Genomic DNA, 20,197 nt, shown 5'->3' with positions numbered 1-20,197 from the left:
CCTCCCCTAAATACTGCAATTATTTATGGCAGATGGAGAAACAAATGTTAGAATTGAAACCTGGCAGCATTTATAGAAATAAGGTATTTTGCTTTATGGCAAGCATGGAATAAGTATTCCACAATTGGGACACCATTAATAGCAATTCCGTGTGGAAAATGCCTGTCACTTTGGTAATTTCCATGTCACCAGAATGGTGTCAGGAATTAGAGTGATGCTGCAGCCTTTACAACAGTGCTGTGAGCAAAATGCTCTCCCAGTTTCTAATGAACTTTAAAACATCTACTCGGTGACAAGACTTTCTCCAGCAACAGAACATGTGTTAAATCATCACCAGAGCAGTAGAGTTGAACTGCTCAAAGCTGTTTGTGGTGTGTGAAGTGGGTGATGGAGCACTGGTTTGATGGTGAAGGTTTGCTTTGGCGGATGGGGAAGCTTCCAAATCTTGGTTTGTATTGTTCCTAGGTGGCTCATGAAAACGGGAATTGCTTTCAGGGTAGCTCATGAAGCATGTGGAGGAAATTACATGCTGCCAAGCGCACCCTGTTGCTTCGTAACACAAATGGGTTTCTAATATTCGTTTGTTTTATTTACATTTAGGACAAGTTCCAGGCCCTCCTCGCCAGAGGAACATGAAGTGATGAGGATGCTCCTGAGATCCATACTGCAACGCCTTCCCTCAGTTACTGCTTCCTTCTGAGTCAGTCCATACGTAACAGAGGCACTTGTGACCTCTTGTGCAACTGAAGAAAGGGCAGTGCTTTTGCGTCAGATTTTTATATGACTTTTTATTATATTTTAGTACTCTAAGAGGAAATTACTTTTCACTAAGAACAGTGTTTTACATTCTCATGTGAAATTACTACATTAACAGCTGAAGTGTGCCTGCCTTGCTGTATTGTAAGTTGCAAAGAGTCTCTTTGGTGTTTATTTTTCTATAGTGTATAGGTGGACTCCTTGTAAAAAAAAAAAGTTATTAAAATGGCATTTTATTAGTGAATTCTTACATTGTGTGGTTATTTGTTTTCACCTTCCTTATTTACTTTTCTTGCTGTTCCTAAAATTGTTTGGGTTTTAATATTTCTGTAGGATCATTCAGACTAACAGAACAGCTACAATGCTCTCCCAAATATCAGAGAATATCAGTGAATTTGGGATTTGCTCTTCTGGTTTTACAGTAAATAAGTCCTCCTTCTCCCCTTGGTCTTTCTTCATAGAATCCCAGACTGGTTTGGGCTGGAAGGGACCTCAAAGCTCATCCAGTTCCAACCCCCTGCCACGGGCAGGGACACCTTCCACTAGAGCAGGTTGCTCCAAGCCCCTGTGTCCAACCTGGCCTTGAACACTGCCAGGGATGGGGCAGCCACAGCTTCTCTGGGAAAAGTCTGTGCCAGCGCCTCAGCACCCTCACAGGGTAGAACTGCTTTATATCCAACCTGAACTTCCCCTGTTTCAGTTTAAACCCATCACCCCTTGTCCTTCACTACAGTCCCTGATGAAGAGTCCCTCTCCCGCATTCAGAATGAGGAGAGCAGCATCCATGTGACTTTGTTGTTGTTCTGCGAGCTCAGAAGCAGGGTCCACAGCCCTCTCCACTGCAGCACCGCGCTCCAGAGGGGAAGGAGCGGAGGTCAGGCAGGGCTCGCATTGCTCCTGCCCCACAGTGCCATCAACACAACCCTGCTCCCCCCAACCGGGGGAGCTGTTTCCCACAAATAGTTGTTAGTAGAAAACTTCTTCCCCACACTCTGGCTCCACGAGTTATTGCTACTGGTGGAGCCGTCCTTGCCGTCAGGACTGAGGGCAAGATCCATGCACTGGCCTTTGCTTGAGCCTCTGGGGGCTGCAGCAATGCCAGAGGAAGACCACACACTGCTGTCCTGCCCCGTGTTCCCCCTGGAACCTGCGGTTAAACTGGGAAAAACCTCAATCCAGGCTCCCGAACGAGCGTTTCCTGCTCCCCTCCGCAGTGCCCTTCGAAGGTGGTTGTCTTTAGAAAAGGTTTTGGGTTTTTTTTACCCCAAACTGTAGTTTCGGTGTTTCAGAAGGGGGCACAGCGCCAGCACGCAGGGCACGCGGCAGGACAGCAGGAAGCCCCTCCTCAGCGCTGGGACCTCCCGCAGCCCCGGCGCTGCCCTCCCTCCCCGCAGCAGCTCCGGCCGCGGCCCCGGCGCCACCCGCTGACGCGGCCCAGGCCGCACCAGGCGCGGGCTGCGGGGCGGGGCCGGGCGCTCCGCTCCCTCCGCTCCCCTCAGCAGCGGCGGCACCGCCTCCCGCTGCCCGCCCCCGGCCCCACCTGCGGCAGCGCTGGGCGGCGGCTGTGGCGGGGCCCGCTCGCTGCTCGGCCGCGCCATGGCGGCGGAGCGCGGCGGCTGCTCCCTGGAGGCGGTGCCGCTGCCGCCCGAAGTGCGGGAGAGTCTGGCGGAGCTGGAGCTGGAGCTCTCGGAGGGTGAGCGAGCCCGCACCGGGCACCGCGGACGGGGACGGCGTGCGGGCGGGGTGCGGCCCGGCTCGGCTGGGCTCGGCTCGGCTCGGCCCGCCCGGCGTTTCCGCTGCCTGCCCGGAGCAGGGCCCTGGTCCCGCTGAGGGGCCTGCGGGGCGGCGGGAGCCTCGTCCCCCGGCTCCCCCTGGGGCGCAGCGGCGGGCCCGGGGCTCCTCACGCGCCCTCGGAGGGGAGCGGGGGTCGGGGCGGCCGGGGCCTGCGCCCTTCGCGCGGTCGCAGGCACGGAGCGGGGCCGGCCGGTGGCGGGGGAACCGCGCTGAGGGAGGCGGCTGCACCGCCGGGTGGAAGCGGTGTAAGAGGCTCCTTCAGAGGCGTGTGGGGATGGCCATGAGGTGGTTTTCTGTTCAGGCTGAGCTGGCACCGGAACGGTCAGTTAGTATGTGCCTGCATAGTCTGAAAGTATGGGTTTTAAAGTATCTTTAATTCTAGCTGCAATCTTAAACGTTTTGCTTCGGATCTCTCCGTAATTCCAAACGTTCTTATGCTTTCCTGTATACCAAGTTTGCAGGCAGGAATATGGTGAAATTCTCTCTACTTCTGTAGTTAATGAGCCCCTGATCAGAGGTGGCAAAGTTGCAGTGCCAGACTAGGGTTCAGCTTCACAATATACTCAAGCCTATCTTAAGACATGTGCATGGAGCCAGGCTGAGAGAGCTGGGCTGGGTCAGCCTGGAGAAGAGAAGGCTCCTTAAGGGGAGACCGTAGAGCAGCTCCAGTGCCTAAAGGGTCTACAGGAAACCTGGAGAGGGGCTTTGGAAAAGGGCCTGTAGGGACAGACCAAGGGGAATGGCTTTAACCTGCCAGAGGGGAGGTTGAGATGAGCTCTGAGGCAGAAGCTCTTCCCTGTGAGGGTGCTGAGGCGCTGGCACAGACTTTTCCCAGAGAAGCTGTGGCTGCCCCATCCCTGGCAGTGTTCAAGGCCAGGTTGGACACAGGGGCTTGGAGCAACCTGCTCTAGTGGAAGGTGTCCCTGCCTGTGGCAGGGGGTTGGAACTGGATGAGCTTTAAGGTCCCTTCCAACCCACACCAGTCTGTGATGCTATGATCTGTTGTTTTGCTGCCACCAAAAGGTACAGTTCCTTCCATTCCACCTCCATGCTTGTGTTTGGTGGTAACAGTCCTTCTGTGACCCCTGGGAATTATACTTGTTTCCTTGGTAGGATTGGGGTGAGGTTTTTTGCATATTGGTTCTCTGCTGTGGCCCACCCTGCAGACAGGCAGGAGAGCACACAGGGGGTAGAGGAGAGGCAGTGTTTCCTGGAAGCAGTTCATCATTGCATTGTCCCTAGCTATGTTGTCAAGTTGCACCTTGTAACACAAGAGTTAAAAGCCTGTAAGTGCCATGGTCCTGGGGTAGGAGCATTCAGTCTGCTCCTCAGATATTGCCGTTTTCAGATCAGTACATTCAGGTGGGCAAAAGTGGAGTTGTTTCACCTTAATATGCTGTCTGACTTCTGTTGTGGTTTAGGAAATGATTCACAGATTGGTTGTCCTTGCCTCCAGTGTGAAACCTTTGGCGCAGAGGCAGAGGAAAAGCACAGGATTAGGAACTTTGTTGTCCAGGTTTAACCTGTCGCTGCATGCCTGCCAAAGCGGTAGGAAGCAGTACCTGCATGTGCTGATGCTTGTGCAAGAGGAGTTCCTGCGGTGTGTGAGCTGTGGCACCCGTGTGCTCTCATGTGGGGGCCGCAGCTCTGTGTTGTGCCTGCTGGTGCTTGCGGATCGGCTGGGATATCCTGTAGTGGGCTTGTCTTCTGTGTAGGTCCTGGCTGTGTGTTTGTTTAACCACTGGAATCTTTTTTTATGCATGAGTCTGCAGGATGTTGAATCTGTGAGATGCCTAAAGTGATTGTGAGCTGCCTTAATGCAGTGCATCTGGTCATAGCATCACAGGCTGGTTTGGGTTGAAAGGGACCTTAAAGCTCATCCAGTCCCAACCCCCGGCCACGGGCAGGGACACCTTCCACTAGAGCAGGTTGCTCCAAGCCCCTGTGTCCAACCTGGCCTTGAACACTGCCAGGGATGGGGCAGCCACAGCTTCTCTGGGAAAAGTCTGTGCCAGCGCCTCAGCACCCTCACAGGGAAGAGCTTCTGCCTCAGAGCTCATCTCAATCTCCCCTCTTGGCAGCAGGTTCAAGCCATTCCCCTTGTCCTGTCCCTACAGGCCCTTTTCCAAAGCCCCTCTCCAGGTTTCCTGGAGCCCCTTTAGGCACTGGAGCTGCTCTAAGGTCTCCTCTCATACTGAATGCGCTGCTGGATTAAGTGATTGTATAAAGTGATAATGTTAGCTCAAACCTCTGAACCACTCTGAAGACTTAGTTTATGATATTAGGTGTGATTCATTTTCTGCTTTGCCTGAATGACTTGAAAGCATTTACAGGCAGTTCTTCAGCATCCGGTAGTATGGTTTTGTGATGGACTTGCCGGTCCTCAGGTAAAAGTTGGAAATTATGATCTTGAAGGTCTTTTCCAACCTGGTTGATTCTATGATTCCATGTTATGTGCTAGTGTTCTGTGATCACTTGATATGTGTATATGCTGCTGTTAATAAAGCCCTCTGTCATTCATATTCCAAACTTCCTTACTTGCAGAGGAAGGAATAGTGGTCTGATACCTGTGGAGATTGACAGTTTATTAGAGCAGAATCCAGCCCTTGGTGGAAGGCTGCTGCTGACAGCAGCTTTCTCAAGCTTTCAGCAGCCTTTTTGTGGGGTGTACAGTGTTCTTCTGCTCTTGGTACATCAAGAATGTACTTGACCTCTGCCTGAAAGAAGGATCATGCGTGTGTGTGAGAACAGGCAGATTGCAGAGATTTAACAGGGGTTTTCTTCTGCTGAGTGTGCTGTGAGTTAGAGACAGTCGTACTTGGGAGGATGTTGCCATAATCCCAGAGGAAGTGTGAAGGGAGGAAAAGAAGCAACTTGAGAGCAAGTTCCTTTGTACTTTGTATGTGTACTTTGTTAATAGAAATGCCATGTATGCTGTGCTGGGGCAGGGGTAGCGTCTGTTCTTGTTGATTACATTATTTTCACCTATAAATACATCAAGATTATGATCAAAAACTTTCTTTGGTTTTGTCCCATGTTGTCAAAGTGAAAGCTGGGGAGAGTGTTTGCATTTAGATGTGGAGAACAATGAGCACAGAGTACATTGCTGCTCTCTAAAGACTCCAAATCCCAAATAAAGTGTTTAGCTTAGAGTTTTGTGTGGGGAGGGAACTCCAACTCTTGCCACAGTTCTGGTCTCGTGTGCTCTTATGGATCCTTCCACTTGTACAAGATCTTAATCTCTTGATTGACAGTTGTTCATATTCTTCATGTACTAGAAAAATAATAGTTGGGGGTAAAAAAGAATCCCTAAACAGTGCTGCTTGCTGGGTTGTTACTTCAACACTGGCATTTCTTTCTTGCTGCAAAAAATAGTGAATCTTTTAGTCACTATAAAATGGTTTTTCCTTCTGTGCTCTGAAGGAGATTGAAGGTTATAAACCCTTCTTTAAAAAACATAATCCAATCTGCAGTGGGGATTTTGGAGAAAACAACCATCCTTGTGCTTTTTTAAAGCCTGCACTTTTTTGTGATAGCGCATCATATATTGGTGTGTATTTTTAGGTATCTAAATGTACGCTGCTTTTCATTAAGGTGGGATAATTCTGAAGAGCAGGTCTCATTTAGACGCAAATGTTACTTGTATAATTTGTCCATTCATGAAAACCACATTTGATTTGAAAGCTGTGCCTCAAGACAACTTCTGGCTGTTCTCTTCTGCAAAAGACTTCTCATTTTTGTCCTTTTCAGAGCTTTCCCAGTTTTTCTGCTACAGTGTTTTTCCCATGGCACATAGCTATAATTTGCTGGCTTATGCAACCAGATGCATGTTTTGGGTAAGAGAAACCCTTCCTCCAGCAGAAATCTTGACATTCAGAAACCTCTTCCTGCAGAGCACAAGGCATGGTGCTTCCACTGCGTTCCCATTTGAGCAGCTTCACTTTTACTCTCCTAAGCCCAGGAGACGTGGAATTGGGTCATTTTTTGCTTCTTCCAGGTCATCTGTGCAGGTAGATGCCTCGCTTGTTCCTTTCTGATCCAAGGACAATATACTTAAGAGTAGAAGTAGTCAAAGATAAAACTGTATTATGTGTCTGTGTAGCAATGAGGAGCATCCCATTGCTGTTAGCTTGTGTGGCTTTGTCTTCTGGAGTTGTTCATGGTGGTAGTCCGCTCAGCTCGGTTCAGGGTCTGAAAAAAGTGTATGACTACACTTGTCTCTTTCCTTGGAGATTTCTTATACTTGTTGCTGTGTGGTTCTGGTGAGCCTGGGCCATTTGAATGCATAACATAATTTGCATTTAGGAAATGCTGCTTAAAAGCTGAGGAAAGAAAAACATGGGTTTACACACTTCCAGGTGGCTGGAAGTGAACGTTACAACGCTTCTTTCTGCGGCCTGAATTTCTCATCAGCTTTAAACATTCAATATATGGATTTGTTTCATCTTCTCTTTTCTGGGAATTTGTAGGTCGGCCTTGTTTTGGAACTGAGCTGAAAGTCTCAACAGACGTTACCTACTGTAAAGAGGCTGAAGATACTTTTTTCTAGTTCCCATCTATTCTGTCACCCACCCCAGATGGGAAATGCTGCTCTTGATGGCTACAGAATGAGTCCTGAGATAGAAGTGTATCATCACATAGTTTCTCATCTTAATTAGAACTTGATTTCACTGTTAGTTTGGGGTGTTGAGTTTTCCCTCTCTCAACACATCGCTCCGAAGTTTCTTCTGAGCCTGGTTAATTTTAGGTGTGAAGCATGGTGGTTTAGAAGGAGTGTTCAAGGTGTGGGTTGCTCTGGTTCCCAACGAGATGTTCATGTCTGCCTGGACAGAAAGCTCGCTCTCATGTCGGTTTGATCCCAATTATTTATTTCCCATTTAGGAAAGGAAGAAGTAGTGCTTGTGTGACAGGGAAGGTTTGTCTGGTGGATGGGGTTTTGTTTTGGTGGTGCCTTTGGTTTTGGTGTTGGAAATGTGGGGTTTGGGGGTTTTTTTGCCTGACTGGAAGAAAGTGTCAGCTAACAAGTGTTTCCTCAAAAACGGTCAAGGTATTTAGTGTCTGACATTTTTTGTCTATGGCAAATATTCCACCAGTACTCCAGCAAATACTTTGTAGTAACTACTAGCTACATTAGCCCATACTAACAGTCTGGTTGGGTGTTTTAAATAATAAATTGGTAGCAGAATACTTTTTTGGGGCAGAACACCTTATATAAAACTAAAGGTAGTGGTCAGAGCTGCCAAGTTTTAACTTACTTGCCTTTGTTCCACTAGGAATATTGATGTGCTATTAAAATGCTGTATGTGATATCAGGTGAGGAAGACACACTTGCACGCACACTTTAACTTACTATGATAAAGCATGGAATTTGGGTGTTAAGGGTTTTTTTCTGCTCTGAAAGTGGTATTTTTGTGTTAGAGAAGTCTTCAAAAAGTATGTCTGCAAATTGCAGTTGTTTTCCACTTCTGCTACCAGTTTAATACATGGAAATAAATATAATCCGAGGCTGTCAGTGGGAAGAACTCTTGCAACGGGGGAGACAGATGCTTGGTAAGAGGATGATGGTCTGTGAAACTTGACCTGCAGCATCTTTGTTGCTTCATTTCTGGGCCCTTCCAACAGAAAGTGTTAATAGTGTGGTTGAACCTGGGGCTTGCCAAACGCCCCTGGGGGCTGAGGATGTCTACAAAGCTTGTTCTCACGTGTTATTCCTGGTGCAGGTCTTGGCAACCGGTTGCCGTCCTTCACGCTCGCTCGTGTTTGGGACTGCAGTAGTCACACAGTGCTCAAAGGGAAGCAGGTTTCTGATTTTTTTACTTGTTTTCTTTCTTTTTATTTAATTTATTACTCCTTGTCTTGTGATCCTTTTAAATAATTTATTTCTGGTTATGTACCCAAAGAAGGGTTTGGGGGCTCCTTCTTGGTGACTGTCAGTTGATGGACCAAGGCTAGCTCTTTCTTGCCAACCCTGTCTGGAAGTCAGGTACTATTGCAGTTTTTATAAATACTCGCTGCTTTAATGCTATATTGAATATAAACCAACGAGAAGTAACCAACTCAGTTGTGCCTTACATGAGCGCAAGCATAGAATCATAGACTGGTTTGGGTTGGAAAGGACCTTAAAGATCCTCCAGTCCCAACCCCCTGCCACGGGCAGGGACACCTTCCACTAGAGCAGGTTGCTCCAAGCCCCTGTGTCCAACCTGGCCTTGAACACTGCCAGGGATGGGGCAGCCACAGCTTCTCTGGGAAAAGTCTGTGCCAGCGCCTCAGCACCCTCACAGGGAACACCTTCTGCCTAAGAGCTCACCTCAATCTCCCCTCTGGCAGGTTCAAGCCATTCCCCTTGTCCTGTCCCTACAGGCCCTTGTCCAAAGCCCCTCTCCAGGTTTCTTGTAGCCCCTTTAGGCACTGGAAGGCTGAGAGTCATCCCATCACGTTAGTATAATGGTAACAGTGACAGCTGAGACTCTTGTAGCTGTGTTTGTTGCATCACTATTGTGGAAAACAATTGTACACATTTTTACTGCTGTCATAGTTTTTTATACACATCCTCCCTTAGTTTTTTTCTTCGAATGAAAGGACGTTCCTCAGAAAGGGGGCAGACTGTCACTTCTCATTGACCTGTAGGAATGCTTTAGAGCTGAGTTTATTATCCAAACCTTGCTGTGTCCTCAGTAGAATTACTTCATAAACTAGGGATTTAAGAGAGAGGGCAGTTAACGTAGATGGTGTGAAGAGTTCAAAGCCCTGTGTACACTTCTCTGTTGTGAGAGAAGAACAAACTGACCCATTTTCCTTTTCTTAACACATCTGATGTGCGATGATCAGAGTAGATATAGATACTTTCTTTCCTTCCTTCCTGCTATTTTGGAAGGGAATGAGAAGCTAGTTTAAGGGCTGTTGTTGGGCTGACCTTCAAGGTTAGCAACCATGCTGGAAAGTTCTGTCATAGTGGTGGAAAAATGTGATTGACCATGGTTTTCGTCAGGAACACACCTTCCCTTTTGCTCTGATTCCCACTCCCCCATCATACTGATTTTTCATCAGTGTTACTCTTCCCCCTGCTTCCCCTTTCTTTCCTACCTTCTGGAACATGGGAGGATGAGGAAGGTGTCTTGCTTAGCTGACAGCATCCTTACACTTTCTGTCTTTAGCTCTTTCTCACACAAACAGTTTTGTGAGCAGTGAGAATCTGCAGAAGATGTAAGGACATCCAGTCTTATTTTGATGTCTGTGGCTTGCAACTTTGGAGTGATGCACTCAAGGCCTTAGAGAAAAAGGACTAAATCTACTGTGTTGTTAGTATTTATTGCTTTGAGGAAACAGAAAATGCCCAACCAGGAGAACTGGGTCATCAGCTTTCTTTGTAATCATAGTGTCATTCCAGACTCAACACTTGACTCAACACCCAGTTAGGTGGTTGGGATTTCTTTTTTTGTCTTTTGGATTTCTGCTGTAGTTAATCTGCGTTGAACTTATTCTCTTCCCTGTGTTTGGGGTAGAAGAACGTAAAATACTCTCTGTCTCTTTCAGAACCAATTCTGCATTGAGTGGTCCACTGTAGTTGTAGACTGAGATTGTGGTTAAAGACTTAAGTAATAGCTCGATATGTTCCTCAGAGGTACCTTAAGTCCTTGCTGGTTTGAATGGCAACAGGAATGATAAGATGTCTAGCCAAGCTGTGGGTAAAGTCTGTCAGAAATTCCTTCAGGATTTCTATTTAAAGAGTGGCTATTAAGAAGAGGGAGCCTCCCTTTTGACAAGGAGACAATGAAAAGAGGGAGGGGGGTGGGCACTGGTTACTCCTGGGAGGATTCCAGTTGGACACGAGGAAAATCTTTCACAAGGAGCACAACCAGCCACTGGAATAATCTCCCCAGTGCAGTGGGGACACCTTTAAGATTGGATGCTGGGACATCTAGTCTAGGTCATGCTGTGCCTACAGAGGTTGGACCAGATGATCCTTGAGGTCTCTTCTGACTTGGGATTCTATGATTCTTCAGCTGCCATCCTGGGCAGCCTGCTCTAGCTGACCCTGCAGGAACAGGGGCTTCAACTAGGTCCAACTTGAGATGTTCTTTCCAACTTCAGCTGTTCTGTAGCAGAGCCCTGATCTTTAAACCTTGTTATTCTTCTGTATGTTGCTTTGGCAAGGAAGGTTAAATCCTGCTGAGGGGCAGGAGTAAGATGTCAACCTGTACTTGAAGAAAATTGAAGGAAGCTGCTCTCAAGTCTCCCCTTCAGGAGCCTTCTCTTCTCCAGGCTGCCCCAGCCCAGCTCTCTCAGCCTGGCTCCAGAGCAGAGCTGCTCCAGCCCTCGCAGCAGCTCCGGGGCCTCCTCTGGCCTCGCTCCAACAGCTCCACGTCCCTCTTGTGCTGTTGCCCCAGAGCTGGATCAGGACTGCAGGGGGGGTCTCCCAGAGCAGAGCAGAGGGGGAGAATCCCCTCCCTCAACCCACTGCTCACTCTCTGGGGGTGCAGCCCAGCACATGGTGGGGCTCTGGGCTCAAGCGTACACTGAAGCCGGCTCATGGAGAGCTTCTCCTCACCCAGCACCCCCAAGTCCTTTTCCTCCGGGCTGCTCCATCCAGTCTTCCCCAGCCTGGAAAAGCTTTTCCAGCCTTCAAGCTGGAAAAGAATATAACACTGTGATCTTGCTACTTCCCTTTCTGCCCTATTGTCCTTTGTGTAGTGGTTTTCTGATGAAGTTTGGGTTGGTGACCTCTGCTGCTGCAGGAGGTCATTCTTTCCATCTCCGATGTTGCACACAGGGGCCTCTCAGTTTTTACAGTGGGGATGCTGTGCTTGCCTGGCTTCTCTGCTTTCCTGCTGCTGACATGAAGGAGCTGAAAGGGGTCTTCATCTGTCCCCAGGCTCTGGGCAGGGGGTTGTTTGACCAGGCGGCTGAACTAAAGAAGCAGCCATTGGCCAAAAGGGGAATTCCTATCCCCAAACTTTACCCTGATTGACATCTGGTGCCTGTCTGCTGGTGGTAGCAAGTTCATAGGAGAGAAAGTCAATTTTTCTTTCTTAAGCAATTCAGTGGGTTGAATTGGCTCAGCCAGATGGGCTCAGAGCTGGATTGGACTGAGGAGAGAAGGATGAAGGAGGGTGCCAGTACTTCAGCTCAGCTGCAACATGAATCTGTACCCAAAATAAATTTTTTTCAGTGTCTGACTGTATCCGTATGGCTTTTCCTTCAAGGCTGTTCTGGATCCAGCCTGGAATCATAGAATCACTTGTATCTATGGCTCAATATTCTATAATCTTTACAATAGCGTAAGCTTAAATAATATTTTAAGTAACACTGGCTGTGTGTAAATCCTGGTATCTATTACTTTTGCCGCAGCAAAATGTATGGGTCTTAAACTTGAGATAAGTCTGTGTTGCAAAATCATTGCAGGATTGGATGGGGCTTGGAGCAACCTGCTCTAGTGGAAGGTGTCCCTGCCCGTGGCAGGGGCTTGGAGCTGGATGAGCTTTAAGGTCCCTTCCAACCCAAACCAGCCCGTGATTGTGTGATAGTTGTGATGATGAAGGTAGCCTGTAGGCTGGTTTGAGACGGTGGAGGAAGAGCAGTGAAAACCAGGAAATGGTAGACAGTAGTAAGAAATAAATGAAGTCTTTTACTTTTTAAATGGGAGCTATATAAGGAAGATTTGACAGATTCTGTGGCTGAGTTGGTACTTACACAACTGCTGTATTGCTGATCCCTTTTCCCTGGCAGAACCAGCATTGTCTGGCGTGCATCCAGGGGAGAAAAAATACTTTAAAAATCATTATAAATACAAAAAACGTGTATAGCTAATATCTGAGAACTTGCGTCTTCTGTACTCAACTGCACTTCATTGCATCTTGTGCAAGGGCTGCTTTTACTGGTTTTTTGGGTTGTTTCTGTTTGAGATTAGGCTGTTTTGGGCACTGTTGTGCCCAAACAGGTATATTTTTGGTTGGTTTTATCCAACTCTGTCCAAAGTCTTCAGCACTAGTGATAACCCACATGGGTTTTGGTGGCTTTACCTTTCTTTAATGGGTATTTGTAAGTAGCAAAGTGAACCAGTAAATACTTTATGCTCAACTTTGAGCCATTCTCTGTAGTGCTTCAGTCCTGTTTGCCATGTTGATGCACTTCAAGGCCAATACACTGAACCATGGGCATTCACATGTGTGTTTAATCTTATTTTATGTGAAGTGCATATGGATATTTTTTAAATAGTAAAGATCAAAAATGGTAAATGAGGTGGGTGGTATCTCTTGTAGCATGGCTGAATGTATGAAGCTCAGTAGCCATTTCTCTGTCCCTTTGGCAGTATGGTTGTGCACTGCAGTGAGAAGTAGCAGGATAAGTCCTTCTGGATAAGGGAGGAATTAACAGCAGTCTTGTAACTTTGGGCAGACACTTCCATTAAGAAGAGACATACCTAACAGGTATTTCGTGGGCCATTCATTCTCTCCTTGCTGTCCCCCGATGTTGTTTTCATTCACTGCGCCCATAACTAGTGACAAAATAGAAGTGACCTTGATAAATCATACCAAGAGATAGCCTTGCTGTGTTAAAACAAATGATGTTTTGACAGGGCAAAATAAAGACAGATTATGAATTGCTGTGAGATAATCCCCTGTAGTGACTGAAGGGTACTGTTGGATAGACTGATGACTCATGATGTTACCAAAATTGTGTTCATCACATGAAATAGGTTCTCAATGGCCTTTTATAAGGGAAATTCTGAATTTAAAAACTTGAGAATTTCTTTTGCAGTCGTTGCTGGATATTATATCTGTGAGAACGACAGCAGTAAAATCCTTATCTGATGCTGGATAGAGACCACTGCCTAGTTTTGTTCCAGGAGGACAAGACGACTGTTCACTGGAAAATAATGCTCTTGTGCTTAGCTGGTGGAAGTAACTTCAGCAAAATGGGATTCAGATCAGTTTAAATAGGGATATTTCTGTAAGCACAACAATTTTGCATTGTGACCAGAGAGGGGGAAATCCAGGAGACCTGGTCATGTTGAGGTACTACCAGGTGATAAGCTACCACGATAAACTAGGTGATAAAAGAGTAACTTGGGCAGGTTTATGGGTTTGTAGACATTTTTAATAGCCGTGAAGTAATGTGCATTTAATGGAATGAAGCCGTTGGGTGTTTAATGGTAAATACCAGTGTATTTAAGTAATTTAAGACAAAGGAAAGTTATGTTTAAAAGAAATCTAATTGCCAACATTATGGGAATTGGTGTTACTCCTTTGAGACTCATCTTCAGGTTTTGGACTGTTTTTTCGCTGTGATTTATTTGATTCAAGCTATCCAAGTACTTTAAAATTGTTTATTGAGTTTCTAATTTGTGCTGAGTAGTTAGGACTACGCTTAACTGGTATGAGCATTAAAAAAAATCATCTACTGGTACATTTGCTAGAGAACATTTGCTAGAGAAAATGTTTGAGGAAATTGAAGTGGTTTTTGGGGTTGGTTTGGTATTTTTTTGACAAAACCAGAGGGCACTGTTATTCCAGTTATTTCTTGAATTCAATCACAGAATACCATCACAAAATGGTTTGGGTTGAAATGGGCCTTTAAGGTCCATTAGTCCAACCCTCCTGCAATGAAGAGCGACATCTTCAACTACATCAGGTTGCTCAGAGCCCCATCAAACCTGACCTTGAATTTTCAAGAGATGTGGCATCCACCACCTCTCTGGGCAGCCTGTGCCAGTGTTTTACCACCCTCATCATAAAAAATTTCTTCCTGGTTATTTTCCAAATAGTAATTCTCTTTTCTTCAGAGTCTCAATACTTGCTCAGCATAAATTCTTTTTGACCGGTGCTCTAACCCTTGTCTCCTACCTTCTTTTACTACTGCATGGAGGAAAACCTAACAGTATACTTACTCTTCCTTTCTGACTCAAGATGACAGGACAGCTGGAGATCAGCTTAAAACAGATGACAAGTAGAGAAGTTTTCTTTGCCAGTGCTAGCTACATGGGTTTTATTCTACCTCTTTCTCTTCTTGGTATCAGTTCTCAATAGTCTTTCTTTCAGAAAAATGCTTGCTGTCTTACACTAAATGCTTACCGAATCTTAGGCAGGAAAGGACTTCAAGAGTGTGGAGGGGTGTGTTACCAGATAGAGTCTCAGTGATGCTTTTGGCCAATGCAGTCCTCTGCTGCCCAAGAAAGATGGGAGCTTGAGGCACAAGGAGACCCTTCACACTGGACGGTTACTGCTTTACAAGCAGCCAGGCAAACAGCACAGGAAGGCTGCAGGATGTTGCCGGTAACGCATTCCCATGGAGAACTGGCAGTGCTTCTACCGGAACACCTACCTGCGTTCAGAAAGATGCCGAAGCAAGCCCTTTTTAGTTCCTAACCTTTCTTAGGTGCTTAGTAACAAATGTTGGCTCACCTCAGTTCTTTTAGGTTTTTCAAGGAAGTTTCAAAGAACCATAGAACCCCAGACTGGTTTGGGTTGGGAAGGATCTTAAAACTCATCCAGTTCCAACCCCCTGCCATGGGCAGGGACACCTTCCACTAGAGCAGGTTGCTCCAAGCCCCTGTGTCCAACCTGGCCTTGAACACTGCCAGGGATGGAAGTAACGCTCAAGCCTCTTCTATTAATTCAAGCAAACATAGTAGGTAAGGATGTTTTGACACTTCTTTGAGAGTCTTGAATGCACATAATTTATTAGAGGAGGTTTTGAGCAGCAGATCCTTTAATGAATGAAGGGTGTTGAAAGTGAGGCCTAAAAATAGATATAACCATAAAATCTGTCTCTTGGCAGAAGAATGTCACACTGATGTCTCTTCTTTTTTTAGCTCTTTCCAGTAGATTTGACTAGGTCTTGATGCCACGTTACTAACATCACTGATTTCCAGCTTTTGCAGGAAGGGACTTCACTGGTAGCTTTTGTAGTGAATTCTGTCCTTGCTTACAACAAAGAAAGTTACAAGAAGACCTTAAGGAAAGTCTACATGCAGCATATTGACTTTGAAGTTATTTCTTTGTATATATATTGTTGTGTTCGGGGTTTTTTCTCTCATAGCTGCAGTGACTCACAGAGTTTCCCGGGGATGTTGCTGAGGGCTGACACAAGTAATCAGTTTCTTGATTTCAGTCTTTCTTCTGGAAGGAAGGTTAAAATAATGTTGCTTTTCTATTGTGTGGTGTCCTTGCCCCTGGCGCAGGGTTGGAACTAGATGATCTTAAGGTCTGTTCCAGCCCAAACCATTCTGTGATTAATATCGGGGTGAAGAAACCTTAACAACTGTAAAAGCTTTTGAATTTTAAACTCCTTAACTATCTTTCATAATTTGAGAACGAAAATGACTTTCTAAATGGATGAATAAATTTGTGAAGCTGTTGAAAGAACACTTGAGTAGCTAATAGACATATATGAGGTTTTGAAATGATTATCCACTTGTGTCAGTTTCTGAGTGTTTTCAACCCATGGTTTATGGGTTAGGTCATGTACACGGAAAAGTTGACAAGTGAAATAATTCTGGAAAACTATGATGCCTTTGTTCCTGAAAATAAAAAAGGGAACATCTAATTTTTGAAGCTCAGGAGGATTTATCCACAAAACCGTAGAGAACATAGGACCATTGGTCTGTATGAAAACAACTGAATTCCAAGCCGCATACTAACAAAACATATGCAAAACTCAAAAAAACTTTGCAGTTTGGGGATATTGGAAGGTTTAGAATTGAGGAATTTTTGCTGAAAGATGGAACTGTTAATAGTAATAGACCAAGGCAGCTTTCTTGGGAAAGGAGTTGCATTTCCAAAAGAGAAATCTTGTGCCATTACATGTATATAGTAGTATAAGGTTCACACTAAATGCGTTTTTCAGCAGCACTTCAGGTTCTGATGGGTTGGAGCTCTAATAGAAGAGCTGAGTCTCTGCAATCTTGGCTGTATTACTTACAGTAATGTCATATTCAGTAATGAACATATTCAGATATGGCATGTTAGCCATTCATTATTTGTTACCTTTCTGTCACTTAAAAATGTAAGGAGAATGCTATTAGAGAGCTTTGGAGGATATCCCCTGTGTTACTCCCATAGAAAATGATGTGTGGGTTTTTGAGGACTCAAGAGCTACTTGTCCCTTTCTAACAGAAGCTTTTTAACTAGTATTTCCAGATCCTGCCTTGGAGAATATGGTAACCTAGGAGCTAGGTGAAATAATAAGTAAGATTAAAACAGGCTGTGATAATACTGCCCAGCCTTCTCTACAAGAAAACTGGGCTACTTCCCAGATTCATTTAAATGTGTCAAACTAATGGATAACGGGGAAGCTGATGGGAACACAGGACATAAGGTTTCACAGCCTTCTTACCAGACCTCTGATTTTTTTCCAGAAATAAGAAGAAAATGCTCTTATGAATTAGTAAAAGTCATGGTAGATAACTGTATAGTAGCTCTAATGGAATTTTCTTCATTGTCTTACTCAAGACTGGAGAGAGAAGAGTGGAGAATGTGAGAAACCAGATCAAGTTAGATGAATGGGCACGGCAAGTGAAACTTTGCATTTGTACAGGTCATGTCAGCAGCTTCTACAGATTAGATTAACAGGAATTTAATCAACTTAACATTCCATAGCTGCTTATGAAATGCATTATGGCCATTAAAGTGTCTTCTGATCGTCAGTCAAAATGAAGGGACTAACCCTAACTCTTAGAGTATCTGTATTTTTTTGTATTAGCAGTGCAGGGACTTCTTTATTCCAGACTAAAATCATGTCGAGCCCTGAAGCAATTCTCTGTTGTGAACAGGAATGGCTTTGTCCCATGAATGTTTAAAGCAATTATTCAAACAATTTCAACATAATTTGGGGGGTCAGTTTAAAACTGTGAGTGCATTTCATTTATCTTAAAGATCTTTTAAAGTCTTGGTGGTAATTGAAAAAGCTGCCATAATAAGAGGTGGTGTTGAATGGTAACTGTGTGTTAGGGAATGATTGCTAAACTGGGGGAAAAATAAGTACAGGTTCTTAACTTTCAGGCAGAACAGTCCATTTTTTAGCACTTATATGGATATATGGCTATGTCCCAGTTTTTCCTGCGGACAATAGAAGTAAGTCTGGATTGAATAGCTTTATAATGCTGTCCTGAAAATGCAGTGTTCAGATTTCATTGGTTACTTAAGAAATAAAAAAAAAAACCCAAAATCTTTTTGAATAAGCACTTCTGCAAAACAACTACTATTATTATTATTATTATTTCATTTCTTTTAATAAATAAACTTCAGTGCTGGAAATGGAGCTCAGCCAGCCTGCTGAGCAAGCTCAGATGGAACAAATATTGCACCATGGAATGGAGTAGATGTCAACTACATTCCATTGCCCTCTCCCTTGTGCTGCTGTTATCTTCTGTGATCCCCATCAGTAAGCTCTTACGTTGCCTGGAAGCCCATTTGCTTTAAGGTTAGAGGAAAAAGGAAGTGGCCCTTTAGCATGATCCTCTGACATCTTTGTTCTGAAACTTGGACAGATTTGCTAAAGCGCTCTAGACATGAAATAGTTTAATGTGCTCCTGTTAAACACAGCCTTGTAGTTGGCTTAGAAAGTGCTCCTATAACACAGCATTTGGAAGGGTAACGGCAGCGGTGCCTTTGCTCTGCCAAGGCTTTTGGAGACAAATGTCAAAATCTGTTGCTTTGAACTAGGACAATTTCACTGCTAATGAGTTTCCTGTGTGGAAGCTTCTGTATTCCAATCTCTCTAAAGCTTTCCAAACTGTATTCTGCACAGATCTGAAACTATTTTAATACAGGTTATACAAGGTGAAACCAGATCCAGGTATTATCTTGGAAGATACTGGCTTGTGTAAGCAGTGCCCTCCTCCCTGCCCTGCATCCGGTCACAAGCATTCAGCAGGTTTGTCAGGTTCTGAACACCAACGAGAGGCGCTGCTAGGGAGCTTGGTGGGACTTTTGAAATAACTAAATCTGAATTTAGGGTGGCTTTTCCTACGATAACATATCTGAATGAGACCATTTTGAGGATGAACAATTGCAGGTTTTCTATTTTAGGATGAAAAACGTGGGACACGTGGTACCAGCCTGGTAACTCCTTCCAAATAGCCCTGTCTGTACCCCCAACCATGACATTCCTCTTCGTGTGCTCTTGCATTCTGAAGCCTGTTCTATCTTGGCAAAAGAATTAGGAAACAAAACACCCATCTATTCAGTTCATTGAACAATGTCTCCTCAGTGCACTGGGTGAATCGGAGGTCTTGTTGAAAAGTAAATGTGGTTCTGTAGAACTTCCCACTACTTGGACACAAGGGAACGCATTGGACAAGCTTGAGTCTGATATTTTTGAACTTCCATGTCTCTGTAACTTTAATGTTTGTCTAAATGTGCATTTTGAGCAGTCAGACTTTGTATGTTAGTCCTTGGTAGCGTTGCATATGGTGGGTTTTTTACTAGGCTTCACTGGTTTGGCATCAAATACGTGAACTTCTTCAAATTCTTAGATAAGCTTTAAAGAAATTGCTTGCAAAATGTTTGTTTTGATAGAGTGATTCCAAGTGATGAAGTGATTAATAATTGCTTACTAGTGATCAATTTTAAGGAGCTGTGGGGGAAAGCTGGTAGTAATGGAAGAGCTTGAGGAAAACGTAACTGTTAGAAGAACTTTGCTGTTTTACCAGTGGTTGAGGACAGCGTTGTTCCTTGCTGCTCCATATTTCCTCTTGTTCTCCAGGCTGTGGGGTGCCATCCCATATGCTGCCTCAACAGGCCAGTGCAGAGCGTTCACTTTAAACTAATTCTCCCCTCCTACCCCATTTTGTTTCCTTTGGTTTTTGCTGTTTCCTCACACGTGTTGTTTCCTGGTTCCACCCCAGTGAGGTTCGGGGGGCTCTGAGCAGCAGAGGTATGTCAGCAGCGGGTGCTCACGGGGAGCAGGTCCATCTCTCCCCGCTGCAATCCTGCCCTGTGCAGCCGCACCCTTGGCGTACCTGCCAGGGTGTAAAACAGTTGTGCTGCCGCACCCCTCCTCAGCACCCTCTTAATGAACTGGAACCATTTCCAGCACATTTAAATGGCCTTTCAACACCACTTGCATTAGTAACAGCACCAAACACGCACACCACATGTGACGTGAGCTCTAGATCAAGCTGTGTGGTATGCACATGGGCAAGATGCGGAAGATGATCAGGGTCTGAAGCACCTCCCGTATGAAGACAGGCTGTGGAAACTGGGGCTGTTTAGCCTGGAGAAGAGAAGCTGTGTGGAGACCTCAGAGCAGCTTCAAGTATCTGAAGGGGCCTAAAAGATGCAGAAAGGGCCTCTTCATCAGGGACTGTAGTGACAGGACAAGGGGTGATGGATTCAAACTGAAACAGGGGAAGATCTTAGGCAGAAGTTGTTGCCTGTGAGGGTGCTGAGGCGCTGGCACAGACTTTTCCCAGAGAAGCTGTGGCTGCCCCATCCCTGGCAGTGTTCAAGGCCAGGTTGGACACAGGGGCTTGGAGCAACCTGCTCTAGTGGAAGGTGTCCCTGCCTGTGGCAGGGGGTTGGAACTGGATGAGCTTTAAGGTCCCCTCTGACACAAACCACTCTGGGATTGTATAAGATGGACAGAGCGTGTATATGAGAAAAGCAAAAGGAAAAGCTCTTGAATGAATTCTCTGGCTTTGACA

At 45.4% G+C, this 20,197-nt stretch overlaps 2 protein-coding genes across 7 annotated transcripts in view; both read left to right on the top strand.

Annotated features, from left to right (window-relative positions):
• The window catches only part of PCNT (pericentrin), an 89,532-nt gene extending 88,765 nt beyond the window's left edge, over positions 1 to 767 (top strand). Inside the window, 1 exon segment of the mRNA XM_030486583.1 lies at positions 601 to 767. Coding sequence (XP_030342443.1) covers positions 601 to 641 — 41 coding nt within the window. The 3' untranslated portion in view covers positions 642 to 767.
• Positions 768 to 2,298: 1,531 nt separating this feature from the next.
• The window catches only part of DIP2A (disco interacting protein 2 homolog A), a 98,346-nt gene continuing 80,447 nt past the window's right edge, over positions 2,299 to 20,197 (top strand). For all 6 annotated transcript variants that reach the window (XM_030487253.1, XM_030487254.1, XM_030487252.1 and 3 more), the window contains exon 1: positions 2,299 to 2,449. In XM_030487253.1, coding sequence (XP_030343113.1) covers positions 2,353 to 2,449 — 97 coding nt within the window. In that variant the 5' untranslated portion in view covers positions 2,299 to 2,352. The remainder of the gene's footprint in view (positions 2,450 to 20,197) is intronic.

Source organism: Strigops habroptila, chromosome 5, assembly GCF_004027225.2.
Source record: "Strigops habroptila isolate Jane chromosome 5, bStrHab1.2.pri, whole genome shotgun sequence".
In the NCBI taxonomy this organism is placed as follows: Eukaryota; Metazoa; Chordata; class Aves; order Psittaciformes; family Psittacidae; genus Strigops; species Strigops habroptila.
The sequence above is the reverse complement of the archived record's forward strand: the minus strand, read 5'-3'. Positions and strand labels throughout refer to the sequence as shown.